Source organism: Cupressus sempervirens, chromosome 10, assembly GCF_028749045.1.
Source record: "Cupressus sempervirens isolate cs-2001-9-10 chromosome 10, ASM2874904v1, whole genome shotgun sequence".
NCBI lineage: Eukaryota > Viridiplantae > Streptophyta > Pinopsida > Cupressales > Cupressaceae > Cupressus > Cupressus sempervirens.
The window spans coordinates 335,571,282-335,593,193 of record NC_143127.1 but is presented as its reverse complement, the minus strand read 5'-3'; the positions used below and the strand labels follow the sequence as shown (position 1 = coordinate 335,593,193).

General features: G+C 35.7%; 1 protein-coding gene across 1 annotated transcript; it reads left to right on the top strand.

Annotated features, from left to right (window-relative positions):
- The first annotated feature begins 2,860 nt into the window (after positions 1 to 2,860).
- Positions 2,861 to 3,439, top strand: LOC149533970 (uncharacterized). The gene is made up of 2 exons (XM_089805943.1): positions 2,861 to 3,151; positions 3,251 to 3,439. Exons 1-2 carry the CDS (start codon positions 2,861 to 2,863, stop codon positions 3,437 to 3,439), a joined length of 480 nt encoding a protein of 159 aa, XP_089662069.1.
- The last annotated feature ends 18,473 nt before the right edge of the window (positions 3,440 to 21,912 follow it).

Genomic DNA, 21,912 nt, shown 5'->3' with positions numbered 1-21,912 from the left:
AGTCATTCATCCTGAACCTAAAGTCGAACAAATCAATGGGCTAATAGGGGAAATTCAAGAGAAGCAAGAAAAAAAAACTCTTCCTTTATCCATGGGATATTAAGGAGATTCATCAAGCCCCACATGAGAAAAGGTACAATGGGTTCCCAAGAAACAATTGTTCAAGGCTCAAGTAAAAGAAAAGTTGAGGACAAATAAGCACAAAGTCAGAAAACCCAAGGAAAATATAGTTTGGACACTCCGCTTCGATGGTTCTAGATGCAAATCAAGAGCTGGTGCAGGTATTGAACTAATCAACCCAAAATGTAGGTCTTTCTATGCCGCATATCGATTGCAATTTAGATGTACTAATAATGGTGTAGAATATGAAGCCTTGATTCAAGGACTTCTCTTTGCATTAGAAAAGGGAGTTACTACTCTTATAATTGAAGGAGATTCTCAACTAGTGATAAGACAAGTAAAATCCATATACTCATGCAAAGACAAAAGATTAATCGCTTACAGGAAAAGGGTATAGGATATAATGGATGACTTTCAAGCTTTAAACATCAAATCCATTCCAAGAAGAAGGAATGTGGTAGCAGACGCCCTTGCAATTTCAGCCAACGATTTACAACTAGTAGAAAGAACAAAGTTGAAAAGATTCTTAGTTGAATTAGTTTCCATTCCTGCCATTCTCGACAATATCATGAACTTTCAGGTCTTTCAAGATGATCAACATTTACTTGAGTTTATTATGTGCAGTCTCCATTTCCAAGGACAAGAGATTGATGATACACCTGAAGACAAGCTTGAAGATGATGAGATTAAGGATGACAATGGAATCCTTAATTTGAAAACCAACAACATTTCAAAAGGGATGGTTGAACTTGAACACATCTTTGACCGCGACGAATCAACACTCAATAGAAGGGCAACTCAAGAGAAAGGAATCAAAGAATGTGACTCGTACAATTTAAGCATGAATGAAGAACCAAAAATGGTGCAAATAGGAAAAGCATGCAATCAAAAGGAGAGGGATGACATGCTCAAGTTGCTCACCGAGTATAAAGATGTGATTGCTTGGAGTTATAAAGAGTTAAAGACTTATGATCCTGATATTATCACACATGACATCCCGTTGAAACCAAATGCTAAACCTTTTCGGCATACACAATGAACAGCGAATCTGATAATCGAACCATTGATTATGAAAGAAGTTAAGAAATTACTGGATGCTAAGATCATATTTCCTATCTGTCATTCCACCTGGGTAGAAAATTTGGTCCCTGTACGGAAAAAGACTGGAGAAATTTGCCTTTGTGTTGACTTTCGTAACTTGAATTTGGCATCTCAGAAGGATAACTACCCTCTACCCTTGCTAGATGAAGTGTTGCAAATCGTTAATGGTTCAAAGATGATGTCATTCTTGGATAGTTACTCAGGATATAACTAGATCATGGTCGACAAAGAAGATAGGCTAAAGACTGCTTTCACAATCAAGTGGGGAACGTTTTCCTACAAAAGGATGCCTTTCAGGTTGATTAATGTAGGAGCTACATTTCAATGAGCAATGGATGAAGCTTTTAAAGGATTTATAAATAGATGTATAGTCATCTACATGGATGATTTGACTGTCTTTTCAAAAGATCGAAGTACTCATATTGCTGATCTGAGATAGGTATTCAATAGATGTCGTAGGTACAACATATCACTCAATCCCAAGAAATGTTCGTTCGGTGTTACTAAAGGGAAGCTCTTGGGACATGTCATTTCTGAAGTTGGAATTTCAATTGATCCTGATAGGGTTGAATCAATTTTGAAGTTAGTACCCCCTCATAGTCGGAAGGAGTTGAAATCTTTCTTTGGAAAGATAAACTTTGTACGCAAATTCATAAGTGGTTTAACGAAAATAGTTAGCCCCCTCAATGTTTTACTCAAAAAGGGGGCTAAAATAGAATGGGTACCAGAGATAAAGAAATCCTTCCAAGATATCAAGGTTTCCATTTCAACAGCCCCTATTTTGGTAAGCCCAAATTATGAGTTACCTTTCAAGATCTATTCTTTTGCTTCTGAACATTCTTGCACTGGGATCTTGACGCAAACAAGAGAGAAGGAAGATGAGCGACCCATTGCTTTGATGAGTTTTCCTCTAAAGAACGTTGAGTTAAAATATTCAAATCTTGATAAACAGTCCTTTGCATTAATCAAGGCAGTGAAGAAGTTTTGTCACTATATACTTAGAAGTAAGGTGTATGCAATTGTACCAGACCCAACAGTAAAAACGCTTTTGATGCAGAATGAACTTGGTGAAAGAAGAGGAGAGTGGATGGCAATACTTCAAGAATTCAATCTAGAGATTCAACCTATGCAATTAGTCAGAGGTCAAGGATTATCCAAAATGATCGCTGACAACCAAATAGGAAATCGAAAGGAATTCAAATTTGATGATGAAACTAATGAAGAAGATAAAAAGAAGATGGTTGTATCACAAGTTAATATCAATCAAGGTATGGTGAAAGATGTATGGTACTAGGATATTGTTTATTATCTCCTACAAGATCAATGCCCCAAATGGATGAACAGTTCACAACGTAGGGGACTTAAGATGAAATGCGAGTCTTACAAGTTACTTGATAACAAGTTGTATAAAAGGAACTACAAGGGGATTTATTTGAAATGCTTAGGACGTAAAGAAGCTAAGGATGTCTTGGAACAGTTTCATGACAAGTATGGTACAGGACACAGTTCAGCAGAAGCCACAACACACATGATTTTAAGGTTGAGTTATTTTTGGCCCTCAATATTCAAGGATATGTTTGAACATGTGTGTTCCTGTCACACTTGCCAAACTAGTGCTAACAAAGAGAGGCACCCAGCAATGCCACTTCAACCAGTATACGAAGTGTGCCCTTTCGCAAAGTGGGGACTGGATTTCATTGGTCCAGTAAATCCACCATCATCAACTGGACACACATTCATCCTTATAGCTATCGATTACTGCAGACGTTGGACGGAGGCTGAGACTTTCAGAAATTGCACTGCTAAGGTGGTGACAGACTTTTTAGAAGAGCACATTGTTACCAGATTTGGAATGTTGTTCACTCTTGTATGCGACAATGGATCTGCATTTGCATCCGCATTTTTAACACAATGGGCATTTGAAAACAAGGTCATCATCCGATTCTCTTCAAATTATTACCCGCAAGGAAACGGGGTAGCAGAGTCTATGAACAAAAATTTGATCACTATGATAAAATGACTGCTGAAGGAGAACCCTCGGGATTGGCACACACAATTGAAATATGCCTTATGGAAAGATTCGGTCAGAGTAAAAAATGCTTTGGGAACTTCTCCATACTTATTTGTCTACAGACAAGAACCAATATTTCCACTCAACCTCAAAATACCTGTTTTGAAGTTCATGAGTGGATATGCTGAGGATGCGGATAAAGTATAGATAAGACTGATGAATCTTTTAGAAATGGATGAGAGACGAATAGCTGCACTAGAACACATGGCTAAACATCAAGCAGTTGTCAAAAGATGGTTCGACAAGAGGGCCATGATAAAATCCTTCAAGATTTCTTACGTTGTTCTACTCTAGGATAAGGCGAAAGAAAAGCCAGGCAGTCATACCAAGTTTCAATGCTTGTGGATGGGCCCATATCAGATTGTAGAAATCCTCGGAGAAAACACTTTTAGGCTAAGTTCCTTACAGGGAGAATTTCTACCTTTGCCCATAAATGGGAAATTTCTGAAGCATTATTTTGAAGCCTAAAAGACAAAAAAAAAAAAAAAAAAAGTTAGATTTTATTTCTGCATCTAGAATAGATTTTTCCTTTCTGCAATTGTGTTTTATTTCAAGTTGTGTGTTTTCTTTCAATCGTGTGTTTCCTTTTAGTTGTGTGTTTTGTTTTCAAAGTTGAGTCCTAGGGGGTAAGGTGTACTTGAGATTTTTCTCAGGATTCTACTAACAACTCTTTGGTCCCAATTTCAGGAAGGGGTATTTCTTTGTCAAAACATTCAGACGATTATACGTTGTGCACCAACAAAACATTGGACATTTCTTATGGAAATAAAGAGTTTTTCAGTTAGGAAATCAGGACTCTAGACCAACAAGTTCTCAACACTTTGCAAATCTTAAAATTTGATCATTTTAGGTGTTGTTGGATTGAAGTCAAAGATGATGAGGGATGATTCAAGCTCCAACTGGTTCAAACGGGAGGGGTCTCCTCAGAGATAGCTAAGACCATTGATTGGCGTGAGAGTTTCTAAAAATTTCTAAAAGAGGAACGCAAGGTATGTTCATAAGAGATTGAATCTGAGAAATGACATTGATGTTCTGACTACATAGTCTAAGCATAGGCAGGATACAGAAGATAAAAAAAAAAGAAACAGTATTAAGAATGAAGGATTCCAAAGATCTAAAAAGGCTTCAAGATATGTTCTCAAAATAGAATAGCTTATGTTCAAAGTATTGCTCTATCAAAAGTGGCATTTCAAATGACATGGAACAATTCTTCAAAAGGCCTGAAAATCAAAAGAACGTGACATCCTGCCAAGAGCCCTCGAACCGATTCTCTCATCTGGTCAATCAATTGGTTGATAAAAGTCTTTGTGGAGATTCTAAATGAATGAGCAAGGAGGAGTGGAAGATCATTTTTGAGTTGTCAGAAAATTTCAATGGACTACATCCTAAGGCATCGAAGGAAAAAATTCATAATGCACACACTAAGCTTCAAAGTTTTGAGTCCTGGTATTTTGACTATGAAGTCATTCGAAACAAGCCTGAGATGTTCAAAGCTAGGTTGATGTCCGATACACGTCGGAAGGATGCTTGCTGATAAAGAAATGCTTAACACATTTCTTCCTTTTTTGGGGGCTATTTTTTGTGGTATTCACAACACACGCCCCATTCTGAGTTCGGAATGGGGACCCCCAAACTTTTTTTCAACTCCTGACTCTCATTTCGAGAATCGGGAGAAGAAAATTAGTTTATTAGTTAGATTATTTTATATATATATATATATATAAATTTTCAAAAAAAAATAAAAATAAAAACAAAAGTGTTGAATCGCGAGCGCGCAAGGGGTGCAGGCGCCGAGGCACGAAGCGCACATGGCCTATAAAAGGCTACACCCCTTGCCCCCCACATCCATACTTGGCACTATTTTTATTTTGCATAGTGGGCGGCCAATAGTTGAACCGAGGTAAGGAAATTTGCTTTATCCGTCTGCATCGCATTTTGAAACCCCCCACCCCGCGCCTTCTACCGTGTTTTGCACAGGCGGTCTTCATTTTTTAAAATAGCGAAATCAATGAAGGTTAACAGCGGCCATGGTGCCAAAGGGAAAACAAAGGCCGCGCGATCCTCGACGCGCTAGTAGAAAGCCGTGCAGCGAAAATAAAGGCCGCGTGAGGCAAACAAAATGTGAGCCACGAAACAAAGGCCAAAGCCACGACCGCACTAGCAAAAGCCATGGCGCAAAACACTGGCATAACAAAAGAAGGGCTCCAGGCGCGCAAGCCGTGCCCATAGCGCATGAAACAGGCCGCACACGCTGTTAGGGCAGCAGAAGCCACGCCCATAGCACATGAAATAGGCTGGGCATACTATTAGGGTTGTGCAAGCCACACCCATCCCATTCCCCTTGGCACACGGGCTAAAAGATCTTTTGCAAAAAAAAAAAAAAAGGGGAAGGAGTTTTATTTTTATTTTTTATGTTAAAATACTAAAGGGGGGATTTTATTTTTTCTCGTCTTTGTATTTTTATTAGATAGTATATTTAAACATTTTTTCTTATATCGACTTATTAATTTTTCTATTTGTGTGCAAGTAATTAAATGGCATTGACATCTGGAGCAACCGCAAAACCTGTAACTTTCAAATTCCAAGGTGTACCAACCAAATCGAGATTTTATGATGAATATGATGAGATCAAAGACACAGAACTTGGACACATGGACTTGGGAGAATTTTTGAAGGTTTGTAACAACCCAACTAAAAGATCTTCTTTGAGATCTGCCTTAATACGGTTTGGATTGATAAATGCAGCATCACATCTTGAGGCTGTTTAGTCAGCTGAATTGATCATGACCTTATCCTGACATTTTGTTCTTGAGGAAAGGGTGGTAAAGAGTATCACTAGGGAAGTAGTCTTGGATCTACGACCTGATAATATTGAGAGAATCTTTCACTTACCCAGAGTTGATCAGTTTATCAGGCTTTCGTATGAAGCGGCTGAGAGGTGGCATAAGGATCATCACCAGGAGGCCATGGACATTATATATTCCTCATACTTCATTAAGAAGCCATCTCGAGGAAAGAGAATCAGTAAAGTAGATATGGCTCGAGGATATATGAGGGATGACATTGGATATTCAATCATTCTCCTGAGAAGAGTTATGCAACTGCTGGTTGCGGGTCATCTCGCTCCATTCATGGTTAACTTCATTGAAACCATCAGACACGCAAAGATGCCACTAGATTGGGCTACCACACTTAGTGAGAACTTGTGTGATTAGTTGCAGACAGTAAAGAACAAGAAGAAGTTCTATATGACTTCTTATGTGATTTATCTACTTGCAACAAGGGCCACTGACTATCTCGGGTTGTACAAAAAGGCTAGTATGTAGGATCCTAATGCATGGCCTTATATAGTTTATCCTTAGCTAGTTAAGAAAAAGCTCTCACCGCAAAGCAAAGAGTATCGAATTGTGAATGATGCCTTTATCTTCGCCATCATTCGATTCATCGAACGCAACTATGGAAAGAGATTGTCCGATGAGGCCAAGGCACAAATCACAGCTCTCAGTGCATATTTTATCGAGTTTCGGACATTCACATACATTCGGGTTGGTGGTGCATCTATCCATCCAAAGAAGCTCCGAAGGTACCCAAGTGATAAGCTGGTTCTGATGGAAATTTATCGATAGATTGAGTCAACCTATGAAAGGATCAAGAAACAATGAAGGCCTTGTTGGGATTGGCCTTTTGTAATAGGGCCATACCTTCGAGTGGGAATGGGAGAACTACCCTCTTGAGGAATATAACTCTCCCCGACCATTCTTTGATAGTGTTGGTAAAGTGGAAAATTTGGTAGGAAAAGAATTCTACCACTAGGATGCTATTGAAGATCATTGGATGAATGCCACAAATGACTATGATGTCCGTATTAGGGACTATTGTAGAATGACTTTGTATTTAGCAGAGAAGGCTCTCCATTTGGCCATCCCAGATGAGATAAGGATACAAGATTCACAGGAGCTATTAGATCCCTTATTTAATACCGATAAAGTTGGAAAGAGGCCCATTCTAAATGCGAAAATTGATAGAGAGGCAGGAGATGATATTAATCATCGAGCATGACATGTCATCAGAATGACAAAGAGTTGGATCAAGAAACCCTTTTCGCTTGATCCAATTTCGGATACAGTGATATTCCATAGACATGCTCACCCAGAAAAGGTAAAGGGGAGGAAAGTCACAATTCCTATCTTTGCGCTCCAGTCTCCTATCAGGCCAGAAATGGTCTACCAGCTTGATCATCCAGTGGGATATTACCATCCACCAGAGAAGAAGAAAGAAAAGAGGAAGAGAGCCTCTCCTGAGAGGATCCAGATAGAGAATGTTGAAGAATGGGACCCTTTGCAGCAACATGAATCTACTCCCCAGGACCCCCACGACTCTGGGATTTCTCATTTCTAGGTTGATTTTCCATTGCCTCCTATTTGGTCAAGCTAGCAAGGGGAGGAAGAGATTCTAGAGACATCCATTCCTCCGATTCATCAAGAGCTCACTTCTCCTATGGTTCCACAGAAGCAAAGGAGGGTCAAGGTTAGAATGAACAAGAGGCAGAGAGTTCATAAAAGATTAGTGCCTAATCCCTCTGTTCTTGAAACTATTCCTGAGGAATCAAATGAGGATGAAACAGAGTCAGATGGGAGGAAGACCAAGTTCCTCTACAAGGGAGAACCCGACTTGCCAAAGCTACAGAATTGGAAAGAAAGAAGAATGTCATAAATACCCCACCACCCACCCAAGCTGAAACAATAGAACTCTCTTCGTCAAAAGATGAAGTAAAACAATGGGTGAAAGAGCAAAGAGAGCTAGGTGATAATATTCTCTCCATTCCAGATTTTGATTTCATGCCAGTGGGTACAGAATTGGTTGGAGATAAGATTAGAGATACTCCTACAGGTGAATCTCAACAACAAGATGGGATGCAGATGCCATCTGAGAGACAAGGTCCTCAACCAACGCCCCCATCTTCACCTCAGTATATGATGGTAGATAGGGTTTTAGTGACACCTCCACCTCCGAGTTCAGAAGAACATGTTCAGAAGGAATAATCATTACAAGGAGAACCAGAACCAAGGGTTACTAGTGAGCCATCAAAAGAGGCACAGGTAATGGAATGTATACAACAACCTTCTCAAGAAGTTGAGGATCAAACTACGGGATCTACAGAAACTAAGACTAGAGAAGAAGAACCCTCACAACAAGAAACTCCAAGCAAAAATGACAAAGGGAAGGAGGTAGCTAAACACATCCCTTCATCATCTAGAGCTAAGGTTGGAGAAAGACATATTCCGAGATGGTTCAGGAAGGAAATAATGACAAGTGCTAAGCATCAATTTCGTGCCTCAGAGGATGATATCTGTGACATTGCAGAGATTTTGAGCAAGCTTGACTCTCCATTACAGGATGCAACACCATTTGCATTCATTACCACTACTCGAAATTAGGACCTATTTGCACAAGTGGCTCATCCCCCGAAAGGTGCAGATGAAGAAGCTGTCAGCCTTCAGGACTATGAGGTAAAGGATATCACATTAGGGAAACCTACATGGGATACTTCATGACAAATGATGACTATGGGAGTCAAAGAGGTTCTTAACTACACGGAGCATGATGAGATTGAAATCAAAGCACTTTGAAGGCAAGTTGAGATCTTGAAAGGATATCTAGCTGAAGCTATTGGTCCTCTTGACTCTGAACGCCCCGAGGAGACTTTGACTACCATTCTGAAAGAAGGGGAAGGTGTATGGCTCAATCCCTTTTTGAGACCTTGTCAGGAATTGCGAGACAACCTTGAGGATAGGGGTGTCACTATAATTATAGGAAGTCTAAAATTATTGCATAGTACACAAGACAATGTTGATAAGATCGTGGCAATATTGAGGCAGGATTTCAGCATTATGGATGAGGTAAGAGTTTGGGGCAAGGATTTCCAAATTCTATAGGCCATAAAAGGACAAAGGTATTTCATTTTGATTGATGTATATACTGGCAAAGAGCTAAACATGATAGATGATTGGATAGAAAATATTGCAAAGGGAAATAAAGTGATGGAAACATTGCATGATGAGATACATAGGCTCAAGGACCAAGCTCGAGAGCGAAGTTTGGAAGTAGAAAAGCTATATATTGATGCATGCTTGGATATTTTTGAAGATGAAGAACGAGAGAAGATTTTACCAGTTGAGGTAGTTGTGGAAAACTTTAGAAAAAATTTAGAGGAAGCATCTAGTGATGAAGATATTAGACAAGCCTTTAGGATAGAAGAAGCATTGTTAGAGTTGGATACCAAACTCGGAGATTTTTCAAAAACTCGGATTGAGGTGGATAACTGCAGAAAGAAGGTCAAAGATAAGTATGAGGCTTTGGATCTTCCTCATGCCGCTAAAATTACTGAGATTATAGAGAAATTCAAGGGAAAATATCCAAACATATCTTTAAGATGAAGATGAACAAAACCTAGATGCCAGAATTTCAATTTTGACACTTAGAAAGTTTTTGAGGTTTTTGACTTAGTCGAGGTCCGCAGCTCTGCAGCTTCGCAACTTCGCAACTTCGCAAGTCCACAACTTTGCAGGTTCGTAGGTCCGCAGGTCGGCATTTTCATGAGGCTCTGCAATTCAGAAGTGTGCCGACAGTTAACTACCAGTTCCTAAAATAGCACTTTCCATGCATTGGAAACACATTTTGATGACAAGATAACTCCAACACACATCAAGTGAAGGGCCAGCTTCTATTTTTGGTGTCTCTATGCACTTCTACTTCGACTAATGGCTTCCTCCTATTTTCTCTCTCATGCTTTCATTGTTTTTAACATGTAAAGGGCTCATGCATCCAATTAATGAATAAAATATGGATGGAGTCCCTGCTAGCACCAGTTATACCAATTTGTATATATTTAGTTTATTTTAATTTTTTAAAAGCATTTTTATTGCATTAAGATATCTCTCACTCTCAACACAAATTGAGGAGACGATTTCTTATAAATACCCCAATGTAAAATGTAAAGAGGGCCGCCATTATTATGCAATAAAATTATGCTTTTGGTACTAGCATTTGGAGTGTAGTTATCCTTGCCTGAATGTGTCATTGTTTTGTGGATTTATTCATGAGATTGTGATTGAGCCAAAGGTTTATTGCATTGTTTCTAGTTGTGCGATCTTTTAGTTCTAGTATTTTCTACAGATATATGAATTCCGTTTACGTAACGAGCTTGAGAAGAGATCACTCGATTGTGTCTACATAGCTTTTTGTCTTGCATGAGTGCACTTTTCATGGCCTTGCGATTTGATGAAGAGTGAAACATCATTTGATTTGTTACAGATTCTCACCGAAGATTGCATCAGTGGATTCTAGGAAGCGTTGCTCCTGTTTTCATTGGTTTCCTACCGATTTCTTCGAAGGTTTAACTCGCAACGTGTTGTGTTCTGTAGTTTATGTCCGTTTAGAAATTTCAATTTCAAGTTATTTGATTTCATTTTATTTTCTTCTAGTTTTGTTATTTGCTTTGCTAACCCCACCCCCCTTTGTTAGATTAAGACCTCATAGTAGCTGCTTTGTTAGAGTTGCATTCATTGAAAAAAAAAAATACAAAAAAATATTGTTCTTTTGGTGTGATATTTTGAGACAGCAAACAGATTTTACTTGATTCCACGGTAAAAGAGTTTTTGGAACCAGCAAAGGCCTCCTCATGAACATTCATATTTATCTTCTACCGAGTGGATTTTGGTATGTCGCAAGAGAAACACTGAACCTTGGAGTGGGTCCTTAAAAAGATTTACTTTTCAAGAGAGGAATTACACTATGGATTCCTGCCATTGACCTTGTGCAAAATGAACGCCCAACAACATCCTTGGTGGAATAAATGGTAGAAGCAAAAATCTAAAAGTTTCCATAAAGCTTAGAAAGAATCAAGTAAATGCACTCGGTGTCAATCTTGGTTTTCCCACAACCTTGCATTAAGATCTCTTTTTTCTTAACTTCATCAAGAAGTCCTCAATGGAAGGAAAATAATTTGGTACAAGAGAGGTAAGTTTTGCCTCAATCTGAAGTGCCTTGAACTCATTCATAGCACCAAACAAGCCATCAAGCTTGGTCTACATAGCTGGAGGGGTATTGCACCCTTCAAGATGAAACTATAGACAATCAGATACTTTTAAAGCAATGAACCCCATTGCCTCATCCATCTTGTTCTTGTATTACATAAACTCAAATGGGCTTAGTAATATTGGCTAGATTACATATAAACAAGACCACAACCCTTTTGATCAGAGAAGTCATGTCATTAGGGACTTAGATGTGTGATAGTTATGAGGGGTCAGAAGTTCTAGACAAGAAGAGGTGTCGTCCATTATTTTAGAAGGTGTTGGAATTTTTTTGAAAACATTCTGGTTCACTAATGTAAATAACATAAATAATAATAGAAAACACCCCTCACAATACAAAATGTTGAAGCCCAACTACTAGAAGGAATGCGTAAATAAAAAGAGAGAAGATCAGTTTGAGAATCACATGCACCTTTAAGAAATATTGATGAAAATAATACAAAATTTAGATAGGGCTTGAGAAGAGCTTTTTGATGCTTCTTTTAGATCAAAAATAAGAACTAAAACAAGCAAGTTATGTCCCCTAGAATGCAAGAAGAATCATCTGACTTCATTGGAAAAAAATGGGTAACCAAACAAAACCAAATACTGAAATATCCTCCATTAATGCATGCATCTCAAAATCAAATTTCCAATGATATTTTGTTGATGGGTGCATGGATGTTAAATTAAACATTTTTTGAATGATGTCACCCTCTGCATTTGCAAGTACCTTCATGCACCATTAGTACTTTTCTAAGTACATATGCTCTTGAGTTTGTCTTCAAAAAAAAACTTTATAAAGTTTTTTAAAACTTTATTAAAGTTTAATATAGACAAATTTTTTAAAAAAAAAAAACCAATGATTTTTTTTTGAAAATATCACCTTGGGAAGTGTGCACAAGGTCATACAACCCTATTGGGCAAATATTTTTTGCCACATAATGCAACATTGGCCAAACACGATGTGCTTTATATGAAAATGGGGCTTTTGACGTCTTCTGAATCCAACTGTAATATCCATTTGGGCTCAAAGTGCCCCCAATTTTAAAGACCCCATATATTCATAGAAAACAACAAAAAGTAACAAGATTTGTCTAAAAAAATTGTGTACCTTCTGTACTCCAAACAAGAATAGGTAGCTAGAAGCAAAGCTCTGGTATCATGTAGGATTTGATAATGAACAAATCTAGAGATCCTTAGATATCTTGCATGCAAATAACCTGTTACGAGGAAGTAAGTAACACAAAGAGTGAAGGGTTTTCTCAATAAACAAGAAGATTGCATTTACTTGTGCAAAACAAAATGGATAATTTACAACCGATCAATCCTGGTGAAGGAGATAGAAAACCTAAAATGGAAACCCTAAGAGGTAAATGACATTTAATAATTACTAATTAATTATTAAATGGAAAAGAAAGTGCATAAAGGGAATCTTAAGAAGGGGGAAAAGGTAATTTAATGAACGAAATTAAATTAACCTTTTACTCTAACAATAGTTTGGACTAGTGTGTAACCTATCCACATCTTCAGCTAACATTTCTTTCTTATATCTTAGTGCTTTCCAAATCCATGGAAAATAATATTGGAACACATATTCCATCAAAAAAAGATCATATAGGAAGTTTCCTTAAAAAATTTAAAGCATATTCTTAATGCAATTTATTTTTCCTCATGATAATAAAACTACATTATAAAAATCCTTAACACATGGGTAAATCAAAATTTCCCCATCAACAAGTTTTTATTTTAGAAACACTAGTAGAAATTGCATCATTTTGGCCAAATCTGTATAAATTGACATATTATGGTACGATCCTACACAAATCCTATAAAGTTGTGAACAAATTATGCAAGCATACTGCAATGGTTAGAGATGATGGGAATACATAAGGTGAGCATACCATGTAGTGGAATCACCAAACTTGTGGGAGACTAGTTCAATTGAGAAGCCATTCTATCCCATTGCAACTATGGATACCAAAACTTAGTGCCTTCTTAAAAATCATGTTAACTATTTCTGATGTAGGCATATTTTCTATCACATTGGAAGGGATAGTTTTATTCTAAATGATGTAAAATTCAGCGTGGTACATGGACACCAAGGACCTTTGGATGGTACAAGTAGAAAACCCTTGCCAAAGCAAGTTGTGATATCCTAATTCAGCATCTTCTTGAGGAATTCATACAATACAAGCCTATTAAAGCTTCTATGAATTTTAAAATGAGTGAGGAATGTAAGCATCTATGACATTAAGAAGAACTAACTATGTGGTTAGTGAAGAGCTCATGAAAGTGAAGTAAGCAGAGAAATTGTGAACCATTTTTAATAAAGCAATAAATTATTTATCTTTTAAAAAATTCTATATTATTTATGTGAAACATGCAAATTTAACTTATAATAAAATACAATAAAATAATACCTTTTTTGATCGAATCCTATGTAGCCCAAGTTCCAACTTTTGTTCTAATTCTTGCAACTCTTTTATGGTTAGCTCTTGAAGGTCCTCTCCATCCATATGCCTATGAAAAACAATAGACAAATCCTTTGTTAAAAGAACCAATTACTTAAAATAAATAATAATAACTTCACAATTCCAAATAACATTGATTTATATGGTTTACCTTAAAATATGGTTAACGCTTTCCATTTCTTGTCTTATCCTTCCAAAAACTTGATCATCAAACTACAAGTACCTTGAAAAAGATTAGTAAAATAAACAATACTAGTATACCTTTAAGCTTTGCAAAATGTTACATCCTCCATTATACTAAATATCAATTATAAATATATTTAAATTAAATAAAATGAATAAAAATCAAATTATTAGTAAAATATAATATTTAAATTTATACTATTAATAGAATATGATGATAATTATGTTTGAAAAGTAATTGACCAAAGCCTAGATTATTTATTATTCATTATTATTGTTAGCATTAATTATTATTATGTGTTAATCATAGACTTGAACCCAAGACCTACTTGATGAGAGACTCATAGTTTACCATTGCATAGTAGGCCCTTGCCTTTTTTTAGAAAAAATTCAATTTGAAAATGATTATAGAATATCATTTTTGATACAAATTATTATAATGAGTTTAGTGTATACTTTTATTGCAGCATTTATTATAATTATTCTAAACTATAAAATTACATGAATAAAAATAAAAGATAGAAATTGTATATTTAGAACCTTCATTTTTTCTCGAATGATGCATTTACTTTAAATTATTTTGTTTGAAAATTATTGAAATGGTTCCTTGTATAATATTTGACACATAAATACATCTCAATATTGTAGTATGTTTACATTCACTTGCTTTTGTATAAAAGTACTCCCAAGTATACATCTTCCTAATATATGTCCACCTTAGACATTACTAAGTTTTCATTAGCATTCCTTACATATAATAGTAAGTTGTAGCATTTGCAACTTTCAAGAGACACTTTTTTTTTCATTTTAATGTTATAAATTTTACTCTAATTAGAATATGTATCCATTCCCATGTCTAAAGGAAGAATTTGGGTTATTATGTAAATGCCGCTATTTTGTAACATGTGATATATTTTATTGATAGTCAACTGTGTTGAGGAAGCATGTTATTTATCATTGTAAAATATAATATCTCTATTGTAACTTGTGGGAACATTGTTCTATTATTTTTAATAATTCTTATGAAAACACGCAGCCTTAACATTAACCTATGTAATTAAATGTACATTGGGAAAGCTCTAATAGGTCGACCTAATTAATTATTTGTAAGAGGTATAATGGAAAGTTGTTTTCCTTAGTTGGGTATTCCATATATGAGATCAATTGATGTGGATACATATTATAGATAATCAAAGTATAGTAATATTAATATTGGATGATTAAGGGGACCTTCAAAGGAACTATTTTGGAAAGTAAGTTGTAGACTTGTCAATTCATGATTTTGGATATGTTATCTTCAAATATTGTCTTTCACACTTGCTAGAGCATTTAGGCAGCGGGTCTACTTATTTCCTTTCTACCCTTTAATAGGTTTACAATCTTCTAAAAAGGATTCAAGGTCTCCTAACAAGTATCCATCCCCTAAAAGCACTATTGTACTAAATGTATTGTATTTGACTCCTAATAGGGTCACATCCATTTATAAGGAATTTATATATTAGTACATTATCTTCTAGATTTCATCCCCACTAGGATTTTTCCCTTTGATCAAGGGTTTCCTTAGTCAAAAAATCCTTGTGTTATGGTGCATGGTTTATTTTTCTTGTGCACCATTAATTTAATTGTTAGAGATCACATTTATAAGTTTGGTTTTAATTATATTTGGTCACAAAAAATTCATCCCAACCCCTTCACCTCCTCCTTTTTTGTGTGTGGACTCTACTTCTTACTAATTGGCATCAAAGAATTAGGTCCTCTTTCAGAAAGAATCTTAACAACTTGAGGGGATCTATGGCTTAAAGGAAAGAGAGTACTAAATCTAATGGTGATAACTATGAAAGTTGGAAGAAAAAGATGCAAACACATCCGATCTGTAGGGAAATTAACTATTGGTTTATCACAAGGGATCAATTTTTTGTAAAGATTGAGAAAGATCTATCTTGATGTATAGATTAGGACAAGAAGATATTCTAGTAGAGCATGATTACAAGAGAAGCACTCATTAGTGCCCTATTTGAATTAGAATTCATCGAGGTAAAGGAACTTGACCTTGCACATGACATTTGGATTAAGTTAAAGAATTTATGGGAAGGTAATGAATTTATAAAGAAAGAAAAGTTGTGAAATTTGAAAACTAAGTTAAAAAGGGGAATAATGCAAGAAGATGGAATTGTTAGAGCATATGTACAATGAATTACAATAATTACTACGGGGATAAAAAGTCCAAGTTGTTCACAAGATTCTTCGATCCTTAATACCAACTTATGAGAACAAGGTTAATTCAATCGAACTAAGTTATTCCTCTTATTAAAAGTTTTAATAGAGGAACATTGATTGGTAAAATAAAATATTTTTAAATGAGAAGATTGAAAGATTCTTTGCCTAGAGTTGAGATTAATTTTAGAGCTATTGCATATAAAGACAAAAGAGTACTAACCAAGAGTAAAAATAAAAGCATAAGAAATATTGGAGAATATGTAAGTGAATGAATAGAAATTCATGAAGAAGAAGGAAAGATAAATGATCATGAAGCCTTGATTGCAAAAACAGAGAAAAGAGGTATATGAGTATTCAAGGGTAAGTTTTTCAAGAACTGAGATAGTACATATTTCCCCCACATATCACTAAGATCTGTAAGCATCTATAATCACCCAAAAATGGCCATCTAGACTATGAGTCCCCTTTCTAACATTTTTTCTTAATTTATCAATCACTTATCTTTGATCAAATCATCATTTTTTTAATCATTCGATTATAACCTATCATTTGGTTGCCTTATCCTAAGTCTTTTATTTAATTCAAAGAACTTGCCCCCTTTTAATCAAGTAAAAATCTCAAAAATCCCACTAATCCTAAGTGTGAAAATGAAAAACATTATTCCCATTTTAAAAATAAAATAAAAGCATTTTTGTCTCACATGATAGGCATACTTTTCAATGACACAGTGTAAGGCAGTAGAATCTCCAAAGGACAAGTCCAAACCCTTAGCAAACAACCACACAATGGAAATATAACAACAAAGCAAGAATAATGCAAGATCTAATACCAACTCATAACTCTTCATTCATAGATATAATTGATTGCATGCAATATGCCTAGCTATAAGGCCTTTCAGGTTAGAGCCAAATACCAAAAACAATTACAAAATTAGTTCTACAATATCCAACAAGATCCACGTACAAACTTGATTCTAGCTAGTCCAAATACACAACTAGATAAGAACACCAAGAAGAATCCACACTTGTAGCCTCAATTCCACCAAGAAATCCTCTGATTTCTAAGTCGTATCCCTAGCTCTTCAAAATTTGCATCTACACTTCATCCGTTTCTCTAAGCTGGAACGATATATTGTTAAATACTCCACAAAAGGTCTTACTTATACCCAACCAAGCCACATGTTGGCCCAAACATTGCAAAATAAATTAAACCCCTTACATTAAATATAGGTTGAGCCACAAGTTGGCTATGACACTAAATTAAATACCTAGACATAAATTAAATGCCAAATGTTGGCTCACAAACAACTCGACATGAACATAACCAAAACCAATATTAGCACTCGACACATGCAGGAACACTTAGCATACACTAGAAAACTAGGCACTAATAGGTTCACTTAGAACATGAAGGAACACTCGATCAACGTAAGACTACTATAGTAACTTGGCATCCACTAGGAGCTACATTAACCTAGCATCCACTAAGAGCTATAATAACTTGGAATCCACTAGGAGCTATAGTAAATTGGTATCCACTAAGAGCTATAGTAACTCAGCATCAACTAGAGCTATAATAACTCAACATCCATTAGAGCTACAATAACCCAGCATCCACTAAAGCTATAGTAACACATCATGCACAAGACCTATAGTAACTTGGCATACACTAAACAACTCAACAACAATAGAAAATTAGAAATCACTGGCACTCAGCTCCAATATGCAAGATTGCAAGAAATCCTAGGATGCTCTTACATCAGAAACCCCAGGTTTGAAAAGATGTTCTAGTAACTAGAAGAACATCTTCTGGGATTCAACACATGAATCCCAAACTAGTTCTTCACATACATATCCTCCAAATCTTCAACTTTTACACTCTTTCATTTGTTCTTCTTCTACTTCTTCACATCCATTTGAGGTGTGCTATAGGTTTTCTTTCCACACTGATCTCCAACCTTCTTATAATCTACCAACTCAACTCAGCTACCAATACACAAGTTCCTCCTACCAAGCTCTTCATTCAACAAAGGAATTAGGGAAAACTTTCTGCAACCTTTCTCAGCAGTCAACACATTCTTGACATAATCATGCATAGTCCTACAATCATACTACCAAGGCCTACCGAGCAACACATGACAACTATTCATGTCGATAATATCACACAACATTTGATCCTTATACTACCAATCTAGAAATCAACAAGGCATTTCTTCCTCACTTTCAAAGCATGCTCACCTTACAACTGATCCTATAAGGATAAGGATGTCTCACTCTCTTCAAACCCAATTTTCAAACCATCTAGTGATCTTCATTTCACCTTCCTCTTCTTTTCCTCTTTGCAATTCTTTCTACCAAAGTGCAACATGTCCTTTGAACTTAGTTTGTGCCAACCTCACTCTAAGTGGATCCTCAATATCCTCAAGCTCAAAGTAGTCTTCCAATTTACCAATCCAATCAATTAAGCCTTTAGGAGTCAAAGTACCTAAGAAATTAGAAACCTTCATCTTATGCTTTAGCTTCAACTGAGATCCAGGTCTAGCAAACTGACCAACCCTAGCTCCAATAGGTCTCTCTACACGATCAATTCTATCCTCACCACTAGATCATATAGCTTCAAAGTCTTTAGAAATGTCCTCATAACTACCTTTAGTACCCAGATGACTAGGTACACCACCTAAAACACTTACAATTTAAGTGATCATGTCACTCTTCATTAATTAAATCTCAAATCTAAACTCTGCTCTTATCTTCTCTGAGATTTTTTTCTTCCATGTCATCACTAAGATCATCAATTTCCCAAGGGTTCAATCTTCTTGGAGGCATCTTCAAATTTTTTAGCAAACCCTAAGAAATAGATCCACCAATCTAGAAGTTTAATTAGACACAAGACCAACCTTCTCTGCAAGTCCTGGTATAAACTGCCACAACTTTGGTGATCTATCCACACACTCAAGAAAACCTTTGCTTTGATACCATCTTACATAGTGCAAGGCAGGAGAATCCCCAAAGGAGATGTCCAAACCCTTAGCAAACAACCACACAATCAAAGTATAACAAAACAATAATAATGCGAGATTTAATACCTAATCAAAACTCTTTATTCATAGATATAATTGATTACATATAATATGTCTGGCTATAAGGCCTTTTGGATTAGGGCCAAATACCAACAACAATTACAAAATCAATTTTGCAAGATCCAACAAGAGATGTCCAAACCCTTAGCAATTCACCACACAATGAAAATACAACAACAAAGCAATAATAATGCAAGATCTGATACCAAATCAATTTTAACTCTTTGTTCATAGATATAATTGAATATATGTAACATGTCTTGCTATAAGGCCTTCCAAGTTAGGAGCAAATACCAACAAAAATTACAAAATCAATTTTTCAAGATCCAACAAGATCTACTTACAAACTTGATTCCAGCTAGTCCAAATACACAACTAGATAAGAACACCAAGAAGAATCCACACTTGTACCCTTAGGTCCAACAAGAAATTCTTTGGTTTCTAAGTCACAACCCTAGCTCTTCAAAATTTGCATCTACACTTCATCCCCTTCTCCAAGCTAGAATGATAACTTTTTAAAGACTCCAAAAAACCCCTTACTTATACCCAATGAAGCCACAAGTCAGCCTAGCTCATTACAAACTAAATTAAATATAGGTCGAGCCACAAGTCGGATACAACACTAAATTAAATACCCATATATAAATTAAATACCAAAAGTTGGCTAACAAATAACTCAGCATTAACAGAACCAAAACCAATACTAGTAGTTGGCACATACAGGAACACTCGACATCGACTAGAAAATACGGCACCAAAAAGTTCACTCAGCACATGAAGGAACACTCAATCAACATAAGATTGGTATAGTAACTTAGCATCCACTAGAAGCTATAATAACTCAACATCCACTAAGAGCTATAGTAACTCAACATCCATTATGAGCTATAGTAAGTCAACATCCACTCACTAGAGCTATAGTAACTTGACATCCATTAGAGCTACAATACTCAAAATCCATGAGAGCTACAGTAACTCAACATGCACTAGAGCTAAATTAACACAATATACACTAAACAACTTGACATTAATAGAAAATTGTAAACCATTGGCACTCGACTCCAATACACAAGATTGGAAGAAAACCTAGGATGCTCTTGCATGATTCAAGGTGAGTGGAATTTGTTAACCTCATAATGGTTTTTGACATTTGAGTGCCAACACACTTAATCACATTCCACATTGGAATTCAAGTACATCATGCATGCTGAGTGATCTTCATGTGCAGAGTACTTTTTAGATACCGAGTGAAGATCAGATAACAAGTGAAGATCAAATACCGAGTGAAGATTAGATACCAAGTAAAGATCAGATACCGAGTGAAGATTAGATACTGAGTGAAGTATAAGTGCCAAGTAACACAAAGTGCCAAGTGTTAACAAGTGCCGAGCTACTTAAGGTGCCAAGTGATATAGTTTTGTTAAGGTGTCGAGCTATCCAAGAAACAACATGTGCCAAGTATCAGCAATACTTCAGGAGCCGAGTAACTCAGTAGATCAGTATAAGAGTTTGAAATTGCACAAACTATGATGCAAACAGTTTTTACAGCCGACATAAGGTAAATCTCCAAGGATTTAATGATGAGATCGAATCTTTTATTTTTCCTATGCAATTTACATGCAGCCAATAAGAAAAATGATGAAGGCATGCAACCAATCAGCAAAAGATAAGTATTGAGCATAAAATAAAGATTGAATGTGGATCATAGATCCATACCTAACCCTAAATTCTCAAATGTCTTTATAAGAAAGACAAAATTTCATTGTAAAGGAGATGAGAGGTGTGAGAAAACATACAAGGGTTCACAAGGAATTCTATTTTCAGAAGCGAGGATTATCAGATCACAGAAAGGATTTAGATCAGAGAAAGCAGAACAAGTGCTTGCATTCAGCAATCAAGGATTGTAATCAGTCAGGTTTATTGTACCTAATACTCTCTAGCAACTATATTAGAATGAAAATCCTATGGTGATAGGTTAGCTTAACAGCTATTTCGATAAATCCTTAATTAGGTGATTAAATCATTTAACAGGGTAACACTTCATGTTAAGTGTTTGAAATCCTCTAACCAAGTGATTCAGTTTATACCGAGCTTGTAGTAAGAGCATTGACTGAACTATGCATTATGAATCAAGTTATGTACTTTATATGTTGAATTTCACAATATTCACCAAGTCACTAATGCAGATTGAGTTCAAGACTACTTGAAAGTGATTAGTATGGACTGAGATTCTATGTCTACCAAGTGCATGATGATGTTGAGCATTGATAGTGGATGTTGAGTATCAAAACCTCATCGAGTCAATCTTTAGAACCCAAATTCCTGTAGGTTGAGCCAACTTTGTAATATTTGTGTAAACTTGTATTGTGGCCGACTTTGTAATTTTGTTATTGGATTGATATATATATATATATATATATATATATATATATATATATATATATATATATATATATATATATATATATATATATATATATATATATATATATATATATATATATACATACATATATGTACATATACATATATACATATATGTATATATATACATATATGTATATATATACATATATGTACATATATATATGT